The sequence below is a fragment of the Impatiens glandulifera genome, chromosome 1 (genome assembly GCF_907164915.1).
Source record: "Impatiens glandulifera chromosome 1, dImpGla2.1, whole genome shotgun sequence".
Classification (NCBI taxonomy): domain Eukaryota; kingdom Viridiplantae; phylum Streptophyta; class Magnoliopsida; order Ericales; family Balsaminaceae; genus Impatiens; species Impatiens glandulifera.
Window position 1 is genome coordinate 77,773,329 of NC_061862.1, and position 25,061 is coordinate 77,798,389.

At 27.7% G+C, this 25,061-nt stretch overlaps 3 protein-coding genes across 8 annotated transcripts; 2 read left to right on the forward strand and 1 right to left on the reverse strand.

Moving 5' to 3' along the window:
- The first annotated feature begins 1,538 nt into the window (after positions 1-1,538).
- LOC124918986 (50S ribosomal protein L3, chloroplastic) lies at positions 1,539-3,775 on the forward strand. Its single transcript, XM_047459073.1, has 2 exons — positions 1,539-2,220; positions 3,332-3,775. Exons 1-2 carry the CDS (start codon positions 1,614-1,616, stop codon positions 3,619-3,621), a joined length of 897 nt encoding a protein of 298 aa, XP_047315029.1. The 5' UTR covers positions 1,539-1,613; the 3' UTR covers positions 3,622-3,775.
- A 7,707-nt stretch (positions 3,776-11,482) lies between these two features.
- Positions 11,483-15,135, forward strand: LOC124918989. Of its 6 annotated transcripts, none has more exons than XM_047459080.1 (7): positions 11,486-11,519; positions 11,688-11,878; positions 11,954-12,040; positions 12,126-12,398; positions 12,896-13,114; positions 13,201-13,347; positions 14,448-15,135. In XM_047459080.1, the coding sequence occupies exons 2-7, from the start codon at positions 11,750-11,752 to the stop codon at positions 14,823-14,825; spliced, it is 1,233 nt and encodes a 410-aa protein (XP_047315036.1). In that variant the 5' UTR covers positions 11,486-11,519; positions 11,688-11,749; the 3' UTR covers positions 14,826-15,135. The 6 variants fall into 6 exon arrangements, with proteins under 6 accessions (XP_047315031.1, XP_047315036.1, XP_047315037.1 ...); XM_047459081.1 differs by having other exon boundaries at positions 11,488-11,519; positions 11,691-11,878; XM_047459076.1 differs by having other exon boundaries at positions 11,502-11,616.
- Positions 15,136-15,386: 251 nt separating this feature from the next.
- LOC124918987 (beta-hexosaminidase 2-like) lies at positions 15,387-17,754 on the reverse strand. The gene is made up of 2 exons (XM_047459074.1): positions 16,855-17,754; positions 15,387-16,474 (listed from the first exon to the last, which is right to left on the reverse strand). The coding sequence occupies exons 1-2, from the start codon at positions 17,699-17,701 to the stop codon at positions 15,525-15,527; spliced, it is 1,797 nt and encodes a 598-aa protein (XP_047315030.1). The 5' UTR covers positions 17,702-17,754; the 3' UTR covers positions 15,387-15,524.
- Positions 17,755-25,061: the final 7,307 nt, after the last annotated feature.

Genomic DNA, 25,061 nt, shown 5'->3' on the forward strand with positions numbered 1-25,061 from the left:
CTTATCGTGTTTGATTGTAACTTCACTCATTTGACGACTATTTTCTTCTAGTACATTTTGTGTTGTCGACCACCTTCAAGATTATTAATGTTTTTATCCTAAGAATTGATGTTATAATTTTTGAGATTTGTCTTTCTTAATTGTTTTGCTTGATCCTCTATTCTCAACAATTTATAAGTTTTTCTAAGTTTTTATTTTATAATTTTTGGTATGTACTTTTATTGCTAAATTTTATTTATTTTATAAAAATAGTAATTCATACATAGAAAGTTGATGATGTTATGAGTAAGGGTGTAATGAAATTGATCAAATTGAATTAGCTCAACCCAAACAAAAAGTCAACAAAATGACTTATAGTTTTTGAATAGTTGTTCTGTTAGTCGATTTTGTAGCAGTCAAATTGTTTACTACACCGATCATCATTAAAAGAATTAAAAAAAATATAATCGTTTTTCTTTTGACAAACAAACATTTTTCTTAATATATTATTAGTTTTCAAACGGAACTAATCAAAAGTTAGAATTGTTTTCAACAATTAGATAATAATTAATTATATATTAGTTGATATCATATAAAGAATAAACTCAATTAAAATGATTTATTAAAGTCTAAATAATATGAGCTTATTTAGACATTTATAATAAATATGAGGATATATTTATATAAAAATAGGAATACCATTTACTATTTTGTTAATGGCCTGAATGGTAAATTAATATATTAGAGTTGGATCTCCACCCATATAGATAGTCTACCTATTGTGTTATTATTATCAGTCAAAAGGTTATAAATGTTTATTCACTCTCAAAAATATTCAAGAGTTATCTATATAGGGTTAAAGACTTAAACTCCACTTACATCAGATATTTTGATTCATGTCCAAGTTCAGATCTAGATTCAGAGCTAGGAGATTTAAGAGACATAAAATTAAATGAACGACTTAATGAACTATTCTTCATAGATATGAGTATTTTTCTGCAACTAAAGTTTATCTCAATTTATTAATGTAGAATATTAAGATTATAAAATAAAGAAGAAAGAATAAAGATCTGGATTAAAAAAATTCACTTTAGAATTTTAAGAACAATACATACAATGAATTAATTATTTCGCATTACATTGAGTAAGAAAAATGTTTGAAATATTTTTCAATTTTGTTGGGTAATCAAATTCTTCTGCACGTGCACGTGTTAGTAATGTCGTGCACATTAGTTAGAATATCTCGTCAAATTTGATATTTTATTCGTCTAACCCGGTAAGAGATTCTTACTTTTCTTGCTAACCAGATTTATATACAATCACTTAAAAACTTATCTAGGCGTTAACTACAAATAGGTTTATAAATAAACAAAAGAAAAAGAGAATAATTTAGATGATGACTAAGTACTCCTACTCCTTTTCAAATGAGATTTGAGTGCATTCTTTAACAAAAACATTGAATGTTTTAAAAAAAATAAAGTTTGGTGTTGAAAATGAAATTTGTAAATAATATAAAGGCTTATCTATAAGTTTTCAAAAACAAATAGAAGCCCTCTCAAGTCTTATCCATGGTCTCTCTCAATTACACACTAAGATAAGAGGAATCGCATTTCCCCCTTTCTAGCTAGCTAGCTATGGCTACCGGAGCTTCAATGGCTACATCAGCCACACTTCCGTCCACCGCCAAATCCTTTCTCCATTCATCGTCTCCGTCGCCGTTGCCGTCGCGCGTAACCCTCCGATTTCATTTCTCCCAACACTCCTCTCTTCGTTGCTCCTCATCTTCATTCATATCCCCTTTATTCCTCCCATCTTTACCAGCAAAACCCAGAAGAAATCAGAGGTCATCAACTTCAATCGTTATGTCTATGGAGGCAGGAATCGGCGTAATGGGGACCAAGTTGGGAATGATGAGTTTCTTTGAGGAGAATGGCACCGTCGTGCCGGTAACGGTTGTGGGTTTTAGAGAAGGAAACATTGTGACTCAAGTAAAGACGGAGGCTACGGACGGATATAGTGCTGTTCAGGTCGGTTACAGACGGGTACGAGATAGGAAATTGACGAAACCGGAAATGGGTCATCTTGAGAAGTCGGGTATAATTCCGTTGAGACATTTACAGGAGTTTAAGCTTCAGTCTGTTGATGGGTTTGAGACTAATCAGAAGCTGGATTTTGAAGAGCTGTTTAAGGAAGGTGATTTGGTTGATGTGGCTGGTAACACCATTGGCAAAGGATTTCAAGGTTTTGCTTCTTCCTTTAATATAACTATGGATTTTCTGTTTGATAGTAGTATTAAGTTTTGATTATGATAAGTTCTAGCTATTAAGAAAGAAGCCATTGGAAGGATGAAACCTAAGTTTGTTCTTCTCTTGACATATTCAATTTGCTCATGAGGGTGTTTAGTTTTCTTTGACTTGGATTTTGAGCTTTTATGAACAGTGTAAACATACAAGAGATTCTAGAATACTTTGTGTGAAGACACTCATTTTCACCCCTAAATTGAGATTCTGATTTCTGATCCATCTTCATATTAGGGCAACAATGGTTTGGGAAACACAATATTTCTTTAGGCTTATTGTCTAATGACACTTAAGACTTCTCGAATCTTAATTTATTTTGGGTGAACTTTACTTTCGAGTTTTGAATGATGATATTGTTGGGAAAGTTGCTAACTTTTGTAAATTTAATTTTGGGATATTTTGATATGCATTAGTATTTTTTTGTTTTTATAAGGTTGATTAAAGTAATGGGTTGGAATCATCTTGTCGAGCTCTTAAATTTTCCATAGGAGTTGACATTTATTGAATAACTCAAAAATCATGTGTTTACTAAGGCCATTTTTGTTGCACTAGTGTCAAGATGGAACAAAATCTCAATTCGGTGATGAAAATTGAGTGTCTAAAACTTCTTTCAAGCTGTTGACAGTTTGATTTTTAATTTGTTGATTATTGATAAGATCTATTTCATTAGACCTGCCTAATTTCATACTTAACTGTGTTCCATTAGCCATTCTTCTTTCTTCTGTTTGAGTTCACATGTTAAATGGTTGTATAAGCTCTACGACATGCTGAATTATAGTTAACCGTGTCTAAAAAATTGTAACTTGTGGAGCTACATTGAGCCTATACACTGATTATCATTTTGAATAGATTTGTCAGTTTCTAACCCACGAGAGTAACTCAACTGAAAAGATCTTGCATATGAGACTCAATGGTCTGAAGTTTGAATTCCACTATGATAGCCCAGATTGAAGTGGAAACTTATCCAAAAACAGAAGAACAAGTGTTTTCCGAATGGGAATTTGAGTGCAAATTGTCTTTTGCGTTAAAATGAATTGTCTGCCCATTTTCAGGTGGAATAAAAAGGCATCATTTCAAAAGAGGTTTAATGACACACGGATCGAAAAGTCATAGACAGCTCGGTTCGATAGGAGCTGGGACAACACCAGGAAGAGTTTACAAAGGAAAGAAAATGCCTGGAAGAATGGGAGGAACAAAGAGAAAAATAAGAAAGTTGAAGATTGTTAAGATCGATAAGGATCTTAGAGTTGTCATGATCAAAGGTGCCCTACCTGGTAAACCTGGAAATCTTCTACGAATAACGCCTGCCAAGATCGTAGGACTCAACATCCCTAAAAACTAAGACATTATTGTTTCTAATTTTCTCCAATCTTTTTTTTGAGCTAAACCAATGTTGTTGGTGTTGTGTTGATTAGCCTTTTGGTTGGTTTAAGAATTGCATGTTACAAGTATTAAAGTGATTATTGTTTAGTCTAATATGCCATTTTCTTTTTCTACTTGTGGTCATACCATTTTGTAGGCATTACACAATGTTGTATGTAATAGTATGTTCATTTAGAAAACTTAAAGTTTTTAAATTCAAATTTCATATGTTTTTAAACTTTATTTAATTATTTTTAGTTAAGAATAAGTTTCTTCTCTATATAAAAAATCTTCTTAGAGAAATTCAAAAGTCATTTTCTTCTTGGCCCTTTACGTGGTTTCTTTTTTGTATTAGAAGTTGTATGTTTAGTTTTTTTTTCTTCTAATCACTCAAATTTGAGTTGTGTTTTGCTTTTTGTTTGTTGATGGGCTGTCACAGCTCTTTTTTTGTATTAGAAGTTGTATGTTTAGTTTTTTTTTCTTCTAATCACTCAAATTTGAGTTGTGTTTTGCTTTTTGTTTGTTGATGGGCTGTTGGCTATGAATACTCTTTAATTGTATTGGTAATTATATTCGTGTCTATCCCCTTCTTAATCACAAAAAAGATGAAATTATCGAATATAGAGTTAATTTTTATTTTTTTAATAAATAGATTTTTTTAGTTCGAGGTCTATCACATATATTCTCTCATTATTTATATGATTTTCTTACTTTTTTTTTTTTTTTATCATATATTTATATGGTTAGTTATCCCTTAATATAATTTTTTTTGATATTACTTACCAACACTAAGTCAAATATAATTTTTATTATTTCTCAGAATATTTGATTGAGACTTTTTCGATACAGTTTAAATGAGTTTGATGACTTATTTTACTTCATCAATAATTGTTACCGATATTTGGAGTCTACCTTGAAAAAATTACAAGATTGTTATATTTTTTTATTATAATTTTAACATTTGTAAATTTGTTATATTATTTAACATATTGATGTTATTTTACAATTATTTTTTTATTAGTATTTTATTTTTTTTGAATTAATGATAATTAAATAAATAAAAAAGAATGATTTAGTATGAGTTAATTTAAAAAGATTTGCGAAATGGGCTCATTGTTGTTTTGCCTATCTTTTGGGCTTAAGAATAGGATTATATTGGGGCTTGATGAAACAGTTATATAAGGCAAGAAAAACTATGTAAATTAAAATTTTATTTTAAATTGTAAATTGTATATTATTATAATATTTATTTATAAAATTAATCTACAAAATAATATAAAAATGAATGAAAGTAAGAAAAAGAAATAAAGGTTATAATATTAATTATTTAAATAAATAATAACTTTTATTTTAACAATTTGTATAAAATTATAAAATAAAAATAATTTATAAAAAGTAATAAATTTAAAACCGTATACGTAATTACTTAACAAATATTTAAGAGTTTATTTAAATTAGACTTGTTAGCCTATTTTAAAATTATATTAGAAGTGAACTTGAAATTTTAATTGTGTTGATTGACATTTATAAATATTTATTAGATTTGGATATAAATTTGGACTAATAAATATCAATAGCTATATATCTAACTAAGTTAATGTTTATAAATATTATCTTATATAAATCAATATATATGGACTTACAAAAAAAATTAAAAAAAAGTTTTCAAGAAAATTATCATGTTCCTAGTTTAAATTCAGACTTAAATTTTACTTTGAAAACAAACCTTTCTCAAAATTGATCAATGTTTTTCGTCCAAATTCAAACTCAAATCTAACTTTAAAAAAAAAAAATTAAAAAAATTATAACTTTTATGTCTAAATTCAATCTAAAATCTAATTTAAAAAGAGTTTTCCAATGGAGGTAATTATGTAGTTAAAACTTGGAAATCAATTGAAAAATGATTTCAATATGTAAAGAAAAATAGGTTGAGATAGTTGGGCAATACAATAATTGCTCCCTTTAGATGCTGAAGTGATTGACCAAGAAGATAGACATTATTGTGGAAATCTTTTTATCAAGAATCATTTTCTTTTTACTTTTAATATGTTATATGATAAGTATCATTTGAAATAATTTAATCACTATTTGATTAACTCAGTTGCATAATGAATTTTCCTATAGACAAACTAAATTGAAAATTTATTATCTTTTCACTCAAATAAAAAAATTAAAACTATTATAAGTCGAAGACTTTTACAACGTTTAAGTTGGGTTATAAAAAAAATAAGTAAGCTTAAAAAATATCATAGATAGAATGGGCAGATTCCTTCGGAGTTAGGAGCAGTAAAGCAAAACTGTTAAAATCTCGAATCGACTATTAAATCTTACGATTTCACATAATGTTATCGAGTTTGATATTAAGCAAACTCTAAAATAAGTAAACTCTTACGATTTTAAATTTACGATAATAATATTTTACGAGTTTATCAATAATTTCGATTTTACGATTTTATACAATTTTTCGTTTAAAAAAATAATATATATTTAAAAATTATAAAATAAAGTTATTATTTATTTAAATAAATAAATTAATATAATTAATTTTGTAAGTAATTTTTTTATAGTGTTATTTACTTATTATTAATTTTTAATTAATTTTATATTTAAATATATAAAATTTTAAAATTAACTAAGTATAAAATAGTTAATTATATCTATAAATATTAATAATATGTAACTATTATTTTTTCAAATTAAACTCTTACGATTTCATCACCTTCTAGATTTTACGAGCTTATAATTGGCCAACGATTTTACGTAAACTCACTATTTTACGTAAATTAACGATTTTGACAGTATTGTAATAAAAATATGCCTTAAATATGCCTTAAGACAGCTCGTGATCATAGTATAGTGACAATTTTGTGAATATGAACTTGTGGACTTCAGATGGATGAATGTGAGAAGCAAATTAATTAAATTAGAAAAATAAAATTAGGAATAATATACCTTTCTTCTATATTTTATATATATATCCATTTTTTTTAGCTCGTTGATCATAGTATATTTTTTTTTCGCACGTTGATAGATCCATCTTTGTTTCCAATGAATTTTGTTTTTTTATATAATATTTTCATTTGAATAGATATATAAGGTTTTCAAATTCAAACTCAACCCGTGACAAGGAAAATAAAACATCTTTTGATCACTTGCCAACAAAATAAATAAGAAAGTACTGAAATTATTTGGATTTTTTTTACAAATTAATCATAATTAGCATTTGCACGAGTAATAACATAAAAAAACTATGGAAAAAATTACGGTGATAATATTTTTATTTTTATTTTTAATCGTTTTAAGTTTATGGGCGGGTCAACCCATAATCCGACCTAAGTATCCATTTACTTTCACATATATATCCAAATTCACCACAGCTCTCGACCCGGCAATCTGGATACTTTGAAAATTAAGCATCATTATATATATATATAGATTTGTTATTTAAAAAGTTTGAACTTATATTGTTAAAATGTCTCGCGTTCATCAAATTTGATATTAAATTTAAAATATAAAATCTTATTAGCCTAGTTGGTTAAAGCGTTTACTTGTTTTTGTTAGTTTGCAAGTTCGAAACAAACATATAACGTGTCAACCCACAATCCGACCCAAGTATTAATTTACTCTCACATATATATATTTAAATTAACCACAACTCTCGACCCGACAATCCGAACACTTTAAAAATTAAGTATCATATTATATTATATATATATATATATTAGTTAGTTAAAAAGTTGAATTTATATTTTTAAAATATCCCGCGTTCATGAAATTTGATGTTGAATTTAAAATATAAAATTTTATTAGCCTAGTTGGTTAAAAAAGTTATAATTGTTTTGCTAGGTTGCAAGTTGAAACATACATATAACATTTTTAATTTCATTTTTAACCGTTGTGCAGGTCAACCCACAATCCGATCTTAGTATCGATTTACTCTCACATATATATTCAAATTAATCACATCTCTCGACCCAACCATCCGAACACTTTAAAAATTAAGCATCATTTTATATATATATATATATATATATATATATATATATATATATATATATATATATATATATATATATATATATATATATATATATATATATATATATATATATATATATATATATATATATATATATATATATATATATATATATATATATATATAAATTAGTTAATAGGGATGTTAGATTTTCGTATTTTAATATTATGTCTTTAAAATATTTTTTAAATAATTAATTAATCAAAACAAGAATTTCAAACAAGAATTTTTATAAATTAATTATAATATTAATTAATATATTACTATTTCTGTTCGAATTAGTTGGGTTATTTAAAAAAATTATATCCAGTTCTACTGCTTATTATATTCAATCAAGATTCAATATACATGGTACTATAATTAGGGGTGAGCATTGGGTGGATTAATCCGAAATCCAATCCAAATCCTAAATACTAATTTGGATTGGATATTTCGGATTGGATTGAGATCGGATTGAGTTCGGATTGGATTAGGATTATCCAAATTATCCAAACCATCTAAATAAAAACACATTTTTCAATTTATTTTTCTTTAAATTAAATTTCATCTTAATATAATATATATTTTACTTATCATCATTTGACAACAATATTTTTTTTTATTTTTATTTTTTTTATTTTTATTTTTATTTTTTTCAATTTCAAATTTAATAATAATACAAAATTCGAAACTTAAAAAAAATTTTAAAAAAAAAAATTTTAAAAAATTGTTGACTAATTTCAAGGTTATATATTTAAATATTTTTTGGTTTGGATTATCCAAACCATTTTCAATCCAATCTGTATCCGATCCGTATTAATTAGTAAAATGGTTTGGATTACGGATTAGATAAATTTAGTTTGGATTTAATATGGATTGGGCTAAACGGATTGGTTTTACCCATTTGCTCACCCCTAACTATAATCGGCGGATCAAATATTTGTAAATAGGATTAAATATTTGTAAATTCAAATTGGATAGTTCTCCTAGGTTGATTATACTCAATCAATATTTTATAAGGTATTATATTCGAATGATGAAATATTTTAAAATTCGAACTGAATCGATATAAAGTAAAGTTGAAATCGGTTTTATATGTGTGATAATGAGCTTTTTGATTGATCAATTATTAGTCGTAGGATGACAATGGTGGGACACTAAATATGGCTATTATTGTAATTTATTTTCTATTATTTAACAAATGTTATGTTATGGTGGGTGGGTCAATTTTGCTTTACAGGAAGGAAGCACATACATATAAATAGAATTAATTATTCAATTTCATATCAAATGAAAAGAAAAGAAATGAACCCACATGTTTAAGTCTGTTTGTTTTTGGGATTATTTGAAATTTTAGGTCAGCTTACTATTAATTGTAATGACTAGTTGCTAAAAGCAAACAAAAATTACTATACATATAAGATTATTAATGAAATGAAATACAATGCAATCAAATGGTGCATTGATTATAGGATTTGCTCAACTATGAGTTTGATACACAACGCAATACGAAGTTATTATCGACTTTCAAGACTTATCGATTTTTTCTGTAGTTTATATAGATGTTGAGTTTGTTTATTCTACTTATTTTTTTGATAACAAATATTGGTGACATTATAAATATTTTTTCAATAGTTTTTTTTTTGTTAAATTATAACAAATTTTGTCATAACCTAAACCTTATTAATTTTTTTGATAGGGTTCAATTTAGGTTGCGATTTTATTATTTTATAGTTCAACAAAATGAGTTTTATTAAAAAAAAAAAAACAAACATAAAGTTTGAATTGTCTTACTTTCTTTTTCTTAAGATGTATGAATCAATTTACATAACTTAACTAATCTCCGAAAAAGCTAACATATCACCATAATGCCATAACCAAGTCTTCAATCCTCGATGACAATAGATTACATTAACTCTACCGCACATCGCATACTATTTGGATTTCATTCATTCAAACTAACCACTACCGTAAAAATGAAAATAATAAAATAATAATAAAAAATAATAAGACATGACAATTTTGGAGTAATTGGGCAAGTGGACCATCATCAACATAAATGGTTGGTAGATTACCTATCAAAGTTTTTCAAATCATAAATCCTTCACTTCAAACCCTAAACCAAAACCAGAATAGACTTGACTTCGACTGATCGAAGGTGTGGGCTATTGCTAAATGGGGAAAAACTATATTTTTTTTTCTATATTTTATCATCATTTATAATATATAGTCTGATTTCTGTTTTAAATAATCATGTTATATTAATAATGTTCATCTCCTACATACATATATATGAGAAAATGATAGAAAACACCAACTACCACATATGTCATATGGGATGGCCGGCAGTTACGGCTACATTTAAACACTTGAGAAATTATGATCTGTTTTTTAGTTAGGATCTGTTTGGAATGAGGTAAACTAGATGGTTGTTTTGTTAGCAAATGTTATTTCCAGTTCATTTACAGTTGATACACCCATACATTTTATACTACTATCTCCTTAATAGATACAAGAATAACTTAATCAACTTAAGTGAAAATATCTTTATCAATTTTCCCTAAAATTACCCTAATTAAGACTTAAGTTGATGATCTTGTATTAAGTTCCTATAGATAATAAAAAAATATATTCATGAGTTGTGATATAGTTTTTTTTTTTTTTATATTTAATTTCATTGTGTTTCGAGAATATATCGTTTGTATTGTTTTTGTCGTAATTTAAACAACTCTCATATTTATAATATTATTGACTTTTTTAAATATGCTTTTGTTAATTTTAGTTTAATGTGATTAAGAGAATAAACATAGTTAATTATATCATATAAAGAAAACTATGTTTGTCTAAACAGTCAACATTAGTCAAGATTAAATCATCTTAACTATTTAATATGGTTGAAATTTTCTTTTTGATATTTAATCATATTATTTTGATTCAAATGTAGTTTTTGTTTTTTTTTTTTATTTTCATTATAAACCCTTTTGATGTAAAAGAGGTCCTAGTTATTTTGAAAATAAATTCAAAAAATAAAATAAAAAATGATAAATTTCTTTTGTAGAAGTCCCTACAAACAAATAATAATGAAGACGAAAATCTAGTGGACGGAGAGAGAGACCACCGTGAGGATGTTTAAAATCTTTTTTTTTTTTTTTAAAAAAGAATGGAGTTCAGTTATAAAAAAAAAGTTTAAAATGAAAGAAGAAGAAATAATAAAAATATATATATTGTTGGCCAAAATAATGATAAATAAGCCCCTACTATATTCAAATTTTGTCACATGCCCCACAAAATATTATCATTGTTTAGGTCCTCAACTTCACGGGTTCCATTGAAAAGTGACACCCAAAATATTATCATTGTTTTGGTCCTCAACTTCACGGGTTTGATTCAAAAGCGAGGTGTCAGGTTAGTTCTCTTCATTGTTTAGATCCTCAAGTTTAATTTTCTATTAAATCTCACCCCTTTTAACTTAATTCTTAATTTATGATTTTTCATATTTAGTTTATTAAGTAAGAGAGTTCAACATTCAATCAACTCAATCACCCATTAATTTTTTATTTTTTCCCTTAAAACTAAATTAATGTTTGAGTTGTATTTTTAAGATCAAAATTTATTATCAACACACCAATTTCAAAAGTTAATCCATAAAAAAATTCTACAACTTAGAAACCATAATATTGAAGAGATAGATATTATTAAATTTATTAATATATATAATTAAAGAAGATAAGGGCTATGATTAAAATAGAGGGACCTGTTTATATATAAATTTCTTTATATTATTGGTTTAGAGAGGTCAGTTCAGTACAGCACAGTTCAAGTTTCAGTAAGAGAGTGGAGAAGTGGAACCAACCAAACCCGTAATTCTTCCCCCTCCTATCCTATCCTCTCTCTCCCTTTCCAACGTCGGCAGGTTTGGTCCGGGCCCGTTTGGCATTCCAAATCATTGATTAAAAGGCAGAATTTAGATTTGAACTGTGCTTCGTTTTGTTTTGTTTTGTTTTCTCACTTCTCTTTAACAATGGCAGCAGCACATTTTAGCATTGGAGGAGGAGGAGGACTCAAGAACACCACCAAGCTTATAGAGAAGATGACATGGTTCTTACTCTTACTTCTTCTCCTCCTTCTTCATCAACCAGTACCATCCTTTTCTAAGAACCATCGTCACCTTCGCAAGCAAATGCGCCACTTCAACAAACCCGCCATTAAATCCATCAAGGTCTTTCTCTCTCTCTCTACTCTCTACTCTCTCTCTAGATAATTTGTTTTTGAATTTTGAATTTTGAACTTACAGAGTCCAGATGGAGATATAATAGATTGTATCCGTATATCCCATCAACCTGCTTTCGATCATCCTCTCTTCCAGAACCATACAATTCAGGCATCTCTCTCTCTCTCTCCCTCACACACACACAAAAACACAGTTACAGAATTTGGTTTAAATTAATCGGGGGTTTTTTATACAGATGAGACCAAGTTATAATCCGGAAGGGTTGTTGTTTGATACGAACAAGTTGTCGTCAATTGGGAGGAAATCTAGACCTATGATGAGTCAATTATGGCATACCAAAGGGAAGAAATGTCCACAAGGGACTATTCCAGTAAGAAGAACTAAAGTTGATGATGTTTTGAGAGCAGGCTCTGTTAAACATTATGGGAAGAAGAAGAACAACAAACACTCCACTGTCTTCGTCCCTCAATCTTCTGAACCTGATCTCATCACACAAAGTGGTCACCAGGTACAACACTTTTTCTATTCTATCATCTTGTTGTTGTAATTATGGTTGGTTGGTTGGTTGGTTCGGATACACTGAAATCGGACAACATTATTCATTAAATTTGGATTAACCCCACTAGAATAGCTATCAATCGCCTTAAGTTGAAGTGGTGGATCGTGTTAGTTTTCTAAATTTAAAATAGTGGGTCGAAACCAATTTTAGGTGATTCCAGACTAAGAAAGGTTGAAGGTTCTCCAAACAAGATTTCATATGAATTCAATATCCAGATGAGAAATTTTGACGGATTGAGTGTTTCCAAGTCACGTTTTCTCATCCAAAGTCAGATGAAGAAAATGTTTCCAAAAGAGATCTCATCCATATCCCATACCCATATGAGAAATTCTGAGTGAAAGAGTCTTTTTCAAATAAAGCTAAAAGGGTAAAAGAAAGGTGGAGAAGGGAAAATACTTTACACTACTAATACTAATACTAATTATTAGTTTATTTTTGGTTTTTAGCATGCAATAGCATATGTTGAAGGAGACAAGTACTATGGAGCAAAGGCAACAATCAATGTATGGGAGCCACAAATTCAGGAAACAAATGAGTTCAGTTTATCTCAGATATGGATTCTAGGAGGTTCTTTTGCATCTGATCTCAACAGTATTGAAGCTGGCTGGCAGGTCAGCCCTGACTTATATGGAGATAACAACACGAGATTATTCACATACTGGACTGTAAGTTAGTCAATTTTTTTTGTCTATTTTCTAATAACAACTATGGTCAGTAAATTAGTCTCACATGAAAAAACAATAATAAACAGAGTGATGCCTATCAAGCTACTGGATGCTACAATCTCCTTTGTTCAGGATTTATTCAAGTCAATAATGAAATAGCAATGGGTGCCAGCATTTCCCCAATTTCTAGTTACCATGGATCTCAGTATGATATTAGCATACTTATCTGGAAGGTAATAATAATAATAATAATTAAATATACAAACAAAGTAAAAGTGTACTTAAATATTATTCAAATATGGATATTCCTGGTGGCAGAGAATCTTTGACGTGTTATCATATGGGTATGTTCCTACTTTTATATGCAAATACTAATTGTTATCTTATTTTCAAATAGTATTTATGCCTCTCTTTTTTAATGGGATGCATGTAATATGCTGACAGGTTTCTAATAATCTATGGTATTTTAATATATATATAAGTTAGTTACCATTTGCTTATTGGAGCATTTTCAGTATAATTTTAGATATAAGCTTAGAATAATGCTTGATTCCACATGGGTCTTATGAGTCATCTATTTGAATGAAATATGCTTATACTATTTAGAACCCCCAAATCTAGTTCAATATTTTGGAAATGCTCAATTATTCAATATCAGAGCATTATATATCTGGCTTATATCAATTTCCTTGGATCTGGATTTTTTTAGATGAGACATCATCTATCTTTTCTTGTTTTTGTTTGCTTCATGCTACATTGATTTTCTATATCGCCGGTAAATCTTGTTCTATACAAAGGAAAATTTACGTGTATACTCATACCTTAAAGGGTGTCTTAGTTAGCTTGGGAGTTTTTCTTATCAGTTAAGAATAACTTTGTAATTCAACTGACTCATTAATAAAAATTTCCTAACGGGTTTTCCTCTCTATTTAACATCATTTAGTATTAGATGTGAATCATGGGATCACAATTGGAAACGAATTGTATCCAAACTTAGTGTGACCCTGATTCAAATTCTTTCTCAATTAGATTGCATTTGAGACCAATTTATATCTGGTTCATCTCAATTAGATGAGTCTCAAATATCTTTGATTTCATCTGGATTGTTCAGATGAAACATCATTTTGGTATTAGATGTGAATCCATATGGATAACAATTGGAAACTAAACTTATCAAAACTTAGTGTGACCAGTCTCATAAACAAAAGTGCATAGATTCATTTTACTAGGAAAATGATAAGAAACTTGATTGTGAAGCCAATTATGGTCTTGTATATGTTTGTTTCTATATGGGTTTATTATTCTTACACTGCTTGTGTATGTGTGTTTGAAGGACCCGAAAGAAGGAGACTGGTGGATGCAATTTGGAGATGGGTATGTATTGGGATACTGGCCAGCATTCTTGTTTTCTTATCTATCAGACAGTGCATCAATGGTAGAGTGGGGAGGGGAAGTGGTGAATACAGCAGAAGATGGGCAGCACACCACCACTCATATGGGAAGTGGTCATTTCCCAAATGAAGGATTTAAGAAAGCTAGCTACTTCAGAAATATTCAAATTGTAGATGGGTCCAACAATCTCCGACCTCCCAAAGAAATTGGAACCTTCATGGAGCAATCCAATTGCTACAATGTTCAACTGGGCAGGAATGACGATTGGGGTAACTACTTCTATTATGGTGGTCCTGGTAGAAACCCTAATTGCCCATAACACATGATCAAAGTCAGAAAGAAAGAAGTGTTTGTTCATATTATTCAAATTCTCTTTGTATACTTCTTTCCTCTAGGCTTGGTTAGCCTTTTTTAGCATGTGAGTTGTCTTGGTGGGCTATGGCTTTTCTTGAGAAAGTGGGAGTGGATAAGCTTCTTGAAAGTCAAGGAACATCCACTTTCTTTTTGCCCCATATTATTGTGTATTAGTAGCAATATTCATTATCATGCTCCTGACTTAGGAGCAGGAGGCTAGTTTATTTATTAAATTCTGCATTTTAGTGTGAAATAAAATTTGTTATTTAAAACTACCAAGGGTAAAATAGTCTTCAAGTACCTTCCTGACATTTTACAAATCAAACATTTCTTTTCCATACACTTAACTATTTTAGCACTTAAAATTCAATTATATCAAAAGCACCCAATCTTTTAAAAGGGTCAACTTTGTATCAATAAAATAATGTGATTGTGAGGAAAAACATAATGGACAAAAGATAAAGTATAGATGTTAGATTCCTATCAAATCACATTGTTCCTATCAAAAGCACCCTAAGTGCAACTGTCAATGATAATCTCAATGAAGTTTATAGATAAACAATAGAAAGATTCATAACAGAGGTTCACACAATCATCTAAACTTACTTTGCACTCAGGGAAGTTTCATATCTTGCAATGAAATAATTAAGAAAACAAATATAAATTAAAATGCATTAACAGTGTTGCACATGCCTGGATTCTTTATACACCAAAGCGGTTGAATGGGTTCAGCACCAATACCTCTAGAAACCATTCTATGCCTCCATTGATTCAACCGGTCTGTAGCTTCTGCGTATCTTTTCAACCCATTCTCATCGCGATTCCCTGACCACATCGTTTCAGCCATTGCAGAAGATCTTGGCCATAAACGTGGATCCAGGACCGTTGAATCTGCTTGCTCAGACCAGAGTGCCACTTCTCCTCCCAACACCAATTTGGCTTCTTCGTCGCTCAATCCATACGTTATATCGTAATTATATATCAATTGCCATGACTTGAAAGGCCCGCACCATGAACTACCATTTTTCTGATCGCTTCCAGGAGGTTGATTATACTCACTGTTATTTCCAATGAAGTCACCATGTCCACAGTCCAAATAATAGAAATCTGCAGATGAAACAATGGCACGGTATCCTAACTCCACGATCTTCTTCGTGTTAGTTGGTCCACCGTTCCATGTCTGTAAAATTGTGTTTTCTGTGGGGAGAATAGTGGATCTTATATTGATATTTTGATCCAACAGAACATCTTCCCAATAAACCACAGTACGATTTAAGGAAGAAATGTATGGGTAAGTTGAATTGACAAATATTTCGAGTAGCTGACTGAGGGTGCCATTCTTTGCTAGAAAACCTTGAATGGTTGGATCGGCTTTCCAGCAGCCAGGAATAATTTCATCGGCCCCTGCATGGTAAAATGGTTCTGGGAAAATGTTGGTAACATCACGAATAACATTCTTTACAACTTCGTAGGTCTTGGGGTTCAATGGATTGAGGTGACCAGTTCCAGGTTCAGATGCAAGGCGATCTGACCATGAGGCTCCTGCAGGCCACCAGAACATGTTGGCACAGGTAACGATCTCTGGGTAAGCTTCGGCCCATGATCCTGTATGGCCTGCAACACAGGTGGAATGAATTCAGTATTTTGTTCAGACTGGAAATAGGAAGGAAGTTTGAAACAATTCATCCAAGTCATTGGGATGTTATGATTGATAATTCATCAGATAAGTTATAAAACATCTTTTGTGTATAAGCTAATTAACCACTTCTAAGCAGTAATACAATTCATACAGTCTGATTTTGTGTTGATTTTCTCACCAATCGCCAACAAGATAAACCCTATATTGGAGCTGAAACTTGTACTAAAAGATCAAATAATAGCTCAGAGTCACTTTCAATAGCTTCAATTGAATGAATTGATTAACAATAATAGAAATACCAGTATCTACATGGAAAAAATAAAAGATTTCAACTAAGCTATACTACTAAACATACCTGGCATGTCGATCTCTGGCAAAACCCTAACTCCATGTTCCAAACCAAACTCCACCACTTTATTAACATCCTCAATCGAATACTGCATATCAACGCCATACGATCCTTTCGCAGCCAAATCCGGCTCCGACGGCAACACCATAGGAAACGAATGGGAATCCGAAATATGCCAATGAAACACATTCAACTTATTCTCACTCATCGCACTAATCGTCCTCAATATATCCTCTACTCCATAATAATTCCTCGACGTATCCAGCATAATTCCCCGATGACCAAAAATAGGCCAATCGGAGACATCAATTCCCGCCGCCACACGAGAAGGATTCCCCCACACAAGCTGCGTAAAACTCTCCAATCCTCGCATCGCTCCCCACGCCGTCTCCGCCCACAGAACCGCTCCATTGCTTCCATTGGATGGAACAGTCAATGTGTATGACTCGTTAACGCCGTGGTGAAGCGGAGCAAGGAGATCGTCGACGATGACGGTTAAAGACAGAAGCGCCGGACCTCCGGTTAGGTTTACGGCGGGGCTAACCAGAGGTTGATGGTGTTCGTAAAGGGCACGCCATAAAGAACGGTTAATCGCCGGCGAGAGGTATTTATGTGTAGGTGATAGGATAGTGAAATTATTGGAAAGTAAAATCGAGTGCGGGCGAGTCCAGGAGAAGATTCTTGGTTTAGGCCAGATGTTGATAGGTGATTGGGCAATGATTGTAGGAAAGCATGTTGAGAGTAGTAATAGTAGAGAGAGAAAGAGGAGAGGGGATTTAGTTATTTTTATCATTTTTTTAGGGGCCTCTTTTGGATTTGAAAAAGCCCAATATTTATAATTGTTTTGGCTCATTTCTAAATGGACATGCCGGCCCGAGAGGATTGGTAATTAATATTTAATCAATTATAACTTCTTCTTTTTTTGTTTATTTGGGGTAATGTTTGTTATAATTTGGACTCATCTGAATTAATTTTAAATTTAATTAATTTGTCAGATTATGAAACCCATTTTGTAACTGTTCCCAGGTATAGTAGAGAGTCAATTAATTTTAACATTCAACATTAAAATAACGTTCATTTTGTAAAGTCTACCCATAATATATTTAAAAAAAAAAGGAAAAGTGGAGACTAGTTTTACATGGAAATTTATGTGAATCTTAGTATCTAATTTATATGAAATTTAAACATATGGTTTTTTAATTAGGTTTCTTACTAGAGATATGAATAAATTATTATTATCTCCCTCTAAAATAATAATTTAATTTTGACGATACCGTGAATGTTTTCTTTTATATCCACGATTTTCTCTCGTTTTGAGTTTTCACGTATACTTTTATTATCATTAGTCACACATTTAATTTATATAGAGTAAGATCTCTATTATCGTGACACATCTAAAATGTTGTTTTCATATATATATATATATATATATAAACTATTTGAAAGGAAAACAATAATATAATAAAGAAAAATTTAATCAAAAAGGGAATCATTTGCCCATGTTATGTGCCTAGGATAACATCAATTTTGTCTATCCTACTTCACTGCTTCCATATTATGGAAAAGATATTCTTAGATATTTTATGGAACATTATTGGTAAAATCTGAATAATTCTTAATACCATTGTTGGGTTTTGAGAGGTGTTATCGGTTTAGAAAAATGGTGCACTATTGAGACTTGATTTAGTGAGCAACCAACCTCATTGAAAGTGAACAAGAAGAACACTAAGAATAAGGAAAAGAGGATCTAGCATCTTAAAAAAATCATTCTTAATTCTTTTGGCTAATTAGGGTTATCGAATTGTGCAGTTTCATTGTTATTGATGTTATTGAGAAACTTAGATCATATTAGTTTTTGTTTGTATTTAATTAAAGAACGGTTAAGTTTAAGTACTTTGTAAAGATGTTTGTGCTATTGCATTTATGTTATAATATATTAATGTAATTTGTGTTGTTGTCTTAACAATTTGTTTATAATATATGGAAATCTTTTCGAGAAAAATAAGTTGTTTATAAGATAAAAATCAACCAGATGTTAGCTCGACGTCGAAGTTGTATACATAGACGGCATCTTGTTTACCCTTTGTTCTTAACGTCTAATATTTTTTTGTCAAATCTAATTAAGTAGTCTTATCCAACCACTTATACAAATTTATTAATATATTTAAAAATTAACATAGTTTACTTCATATCAAGCTAGCCGGCCTGTCATTAGTTTACAATATTAAATTAAGATTAAATTAATTGTTAATGATTGTCAAAATATGAAGTTTGGTTTAAGGTTGTTGTCATCTATATAGTCGTGATAAAGTTGTTTTCACTATGCCAGTTGTATTAACTTCGTCTTAAGTTGATTAATCAATGAATTAGCCAAATTAATTGTCAACATTGTTACCATTTTCTTTTCTTTTTTTTTTTTTTTTTTTTTTTTTTTTTCTAAAGTTGTGATTTAAATAATATATATTGATCGATGTCTACTTCCATACTAGGATTTTACTAGATTTTGATGTAAGTAATCTTTATTGAAAAAATAATTTATAGAATAAATATTTAAAAAAAATTAAATAATAATTGTGATTCATATATTTTATTTAAATATATAACATCATTAATAAAACTATAAACGAAATTTTTATAAAATATTTAATTTAATAAAAGAGAATATATATTTATATGAAGAGAAAATATAATATATATATATATATATATATATATATATATATATATATATAATTAGATAAACAAATAAAAAAAAATTAATTATTATTAGTTGTTTCATAATATAAGTAAATTGTATAAAAACAAATAAATATGTAATAATATATATATATATATATATATATATATATATGATAAAAAAATTAAAACAAACTTTTATAAACAAAATATTTTATATACATATAAACATGATTTAATTTAATAAAAGAGAATATATTTATATGAATGAGAAAATATATATATATATATATATATATATATATATATATATATATATATATATATATATATATGAATATATAATTTAAATGTTTATTGATTAAAAAAACATTACTAAATTTATAATAAATAATTTATTATCTAAAATTAAAAAAAATTATAAAAATAAATAAACAAATAATATATAAATAATTGTGAGAAAATGATGTAAGGAAAAATATATTTATATAAAATTAATTATGAAATATATACAATAATGTGAGAAAAAAAATGATAGATTAAAACTGAAAATAATAATAATACAAGACATACCAAAAGGCTTGATTTAATTTAAACTATTGAAAGCAAAATAAAAATTTAAGTTAACAAAATATTAAACAAACATTCATATAAACAAATAAATGTATAACTAAGATATCCTATATTATAATAATAGTTAATAATGTATACTAATAAAAAAAACAACTTTCATAAAATGAAATTAAAAAATTGAAAAATAAAAAATAAAAACTAAATTTTTTGTCTTTTTCGTCCTATCTCTTCAATAACTTTGTTTGATGCTCCTCCCTAATAAAATTTAATTAAAATATAAAACACATTTAAAAAAATCTAAATAACACATTAAAGTAGATAATAAAAAAACAATTTATTTGATCACAAAAAATTGAAAAAGTACCTCTTTAACAGCTTTGTTTGAAATTGATGCTCCCTCCTAATAAAATTTAATCAAATATATATAAACGTTTCAAAAAACTAAATAAGACATTAAAATAGATTAAAAAAAACAATTTATTTGATCACAAAAATTGAAAAAGTACCTCTTCAACAATTTTGTCTGAAATTGATGCTCCTTCCTTAACAAAATTTAATTTAATATATAAAACACGTTTCAAAGTTGAGCATAAAGATATCCAAAATATGTTTACCTGTTGAGTAATGAGTGATTGACTTGGATCAAACACTTTTATAATTGTAAAATTGTGCGCTTTTTTCTTCAGGTTATAATCAGTAATTTTAATTTGGAACACAAGTTTTTGCGATGACATTGATGGTAACGGCAATGAAAATCTTTGTCACAACTCAGATTTAATTGTAACAAATCTGAAACAGTTAGATTAACTAACTTATTGACAACTCTATCAAAAAACACAAATAGTGCATCTCCTGACTCGTCACCAACCTCAATCTCTAATTTATATCTAAAATGGATACAAAATAATTAATGAAAAAACAAAATAGATATAATCAAATATATGAATATAGTTTGTTAATGATAAAAGAGACAAAAATAAACACCTTGGAGTAGGATTTTTCTGTAACTTTAACACATGAGTTGCAAAAAAAAATATCGCCATCGAGCATTACTTTTCTGCGACAATCATCACAAGAGTAGTAAAACCAATCATTGTAGTTGCATACATTATTGATTGTCGCTTCAACGGTACGTATACATTCCTGTTAACCAATAAACCATTAAGATAACTATAAAAATATTGAAATACCAATTTTACCAACCTTGCTTTCCTCATTTGACAATAAGTTGTATAATTCCTCAATTGTGTGTCGATCTTTCATCATCTCATCTTGTAAAGACATCGAACTTTCAACAGTATCATTCAACAAACATACTTGAGATGGATGGACAACAAATCTACAATTAGTTGAGTAAAGGTGGCACAAAAATAATAGTCATTAAAACAACAAATATTTAAACAAAGAGTATTGTTTAAAGAAAGACAATATCAACCTTTCTCGCATAGTCACCACCTCTGGAATCATTAGATTTTGAAAAACTTGTGTGGCCATTGTTGAAGAAAGGACATGATGACCTATTGAAAGCACATAAAAATGGTTAACACAAACATATTAAGACATAAGCATATTTTTTTTACAATTCATACATTGGTATAACTTGACAAGTAAGCCGGTCACAACTATTACGATAGGATCTTGGTTGTTAGATCTCTCAATAAATTCAATTTTTTCGGCTATGTTTCCCCCATAAAGTTAGATTAATATATTCTCCACTATAAAATAACACATAGAAAAGGTAAAAATTAAAATATTTAATAGAGTAAAAAAACAAAAGAACTCATTTAACTTATAGATTTATAAATGACCAACCTTTCAAATTGAAGGTTCAAACCACATTTTGCAACTGTGTTATATCCAGTTTTGCTAAAAGTCTTAGAGCCTAAACTGATAAGACGAGCTATAATAACTATAACATAAAAAAGCAAAATGTAAGTTAAAAAACGAATGAAAGACAATAGTTAATCAAAACACTACCTGTTAGTTGTGAGCAATTGTCACTTCTAGAAATAACCTCCTTATAATTAGAGAAATTAAATATATATCTCGAAATATTTAGAATATCAGAAACAGACTTCATGGTTGTCTCGTAGCTAAACAAAATTTTCAAAGAGTTTGAAACAGGTTTGTACTGAGCATTTGACTTGACAACTCGAAAATTTTGAAATATGTACATGTTACCCTCGTTTAATAAGTTTCGATGTTTTGGAACAAATTGACGATCGATGCTGACGTGAATAACCGCACTCTATAAATTACATGTTAGTTTGCACTAATATGATACACATTATAATAACATACATTAATATATAACAAAATATTAAACACGCTTACATCCTTATATATTAATAAGAAATCAACACTTAGCAATTCATTATTTTTTATAGAATTTATTGCATCTCACATGTAAATAATTTTTGTGGTTCAAAATAATTTTTTAGTGAAGTTTTAAGAAACGAAAAAGTTTCATGATATTCAAGAATAGGTCTTAACTTATAGAAGTACAAGTTAAGAGCGGGGGTTTGTGATAATTTGTAAAAGATATATGCTTGCGACAAGGAGGCTAAATCATTGAATTCTTATTAAGAATATTCTGAAGCGACTTTTTTTTACTGGAAATAAATTGAATTTGATTTGATTTCTCAAATCTTGTTTCATTACTTTGATTATTGAAAATGTATTTTTCCATTTTTTCACTAAAAAGTTCTATATTTATTCTAAGAATAGTAATGATAGATAAAAAGAAATTCATGTAGATTTTTTTAGTATTTTTTTTTAAATAATAGAATTTATCTTTTTAATTTTTTTTTGTAATTTTAATCTTTTAACATTCAAACTTGTTTTATTATAGCTAATGTTTATTTCCGAAATTTTTTTTCTCTCTCAGTAAATAATTTGTCCAAAGTTGCCGTCCATAGTCAAATCTAGAATTCCAATAGATGATTGTGTGTCCATTTTTCTGATATTTTGATATGAATTGACATTATAATAGTTAGTATAAAATGTAAACATAAAAAAAACTTAAAATAAAAAACTTTAAAAATATTTATATGTAAATATAGATTGAATAATAATAAAAAATTAAATAATATAATATATTAAATATGAGAATAAAGACAAATATTATAAAATAATGAGAAAAAAATTTACGTATTTCTTTTATGATTAAAAATAAATATCATGTATTAACTTTTAATAGATTCACCATATTTTGTAAAAATAATTATACTCAAAAAGATAGAGAATCTTTTTTCAACTAATAAACTTATATGTATTTAAAAAAAAAATTAAATATATTTAATTTAAAAAATTATTTGTATTTTATTAAATCATAAAATATAGTCATTACTCCTACTTTGACTCAAAAGAAGTTAGAATATTATATTGGATAACTTCAAATAAAGTAATTTTAAAAATATTTAGATTGAATAATAATAAAAAGATTATTAATATAATATAAATATATTAAATATGATAATTAAGACAAATATTATAAAATAGTATGAATAATAAATTAATTAATTAAACGTTATAATAAATAATAATAATATTTTTTTTAAAAAGAATTGGAGAATTGAAAAAAAATATTATGCTAAGAATATAGAGATTATATGCTTTTAAATTTTTTATTTTATTAATTAGTCATAAAATTTATTATTACTCGTACTTTAATCAAGATCGAATTCAAAAGATAGGACTTTGCAGCTGCCTAAAATGATCAAATTTTTAGAAAAAATAGTGAACAATAGATTGTTGAAACATGACATATTACAAATTTAATTATTGAAATAATGATGTTGATAGAGAAATTGAGAAGATTAAATAAAGATAGTTGGTTCAAAAGGTCGAATATTATAAGGGATAACTTCAAATAAAGTAATTTTAAAAATATTTAGATTAAATAATAATAAAAATATTATTAATATAATATAAATATATTAAATATGATAATAAAGATAAATATTATAAAATAATATGAATAATAAATTAATTAATTAAATGTTATAATAAGTAATAATAATATTTTTAATAAAAAATTGGAGAATAGAAAAAAAATATTATACTAAGAATATAGATCATATGCATTTAAATTTTTTATTTTATTAATTAGTCATATAATTTAATTATTACTCACTTTAACCAAGATGAAATTTAAAAGATAAGATGTTGTTGTATTTGCCTAAAATGATCAAATTCCTTAGAAAAAAAAAGCAAAACAGTCAACAACAGATTATTGAAACATAACATATTGTAAATTTAATTATTGAAAGAATGATGTTGATAGAGAAATTGAGAAGATTAAAAATCGATATAGAGATAGTTTATAGAAAAATTGAGAAGATTAGAAATCGATACAGCTTAGAGTTAGAAGCCGCAAAAGGAGACCGATGAATTAAATTGCTCTAGATAGGTAGAATATCACTCTTGGATATGCAGAATATCACTCTTCTCTCTTAAATTTAACATTTTTGATGTAAAATTATTTATAGAAAAACAAATATTTAGATAGAAAAGAAGATGAAAAGTTTGGTTGATTTAATATATTGGTTTAACTGCATTACACGGTTTATATTTTTCATAATTATTGTTTTTGTGTTAAATTTTATAATTAATATAATATGATAACCGAAAGTTAAGTCTTATGTTATAATTAATATAATATGACAACTGAAAGTTAAATTTTATAATTAATATAATATATAATTGAAATTCTTAATTTTATTGTAGGTTTTAATGTTTTGTAATTAGTATTTAATGTAAACATGATAATTATTTTTTTTTCTATTTTATAATTAATATAATGGGATAACTGAAAGTTACATTTTATAATTAATGAATATTAATTATGACGAGAGAGAAACTTATCTAAAATATATAAATAAATAAGGAAAAAGAAATTACATAATTTGTGAATGATTGCGGAGAGAGAGTGTTCTACACCTCAAACATTTTAAATTAAGCGT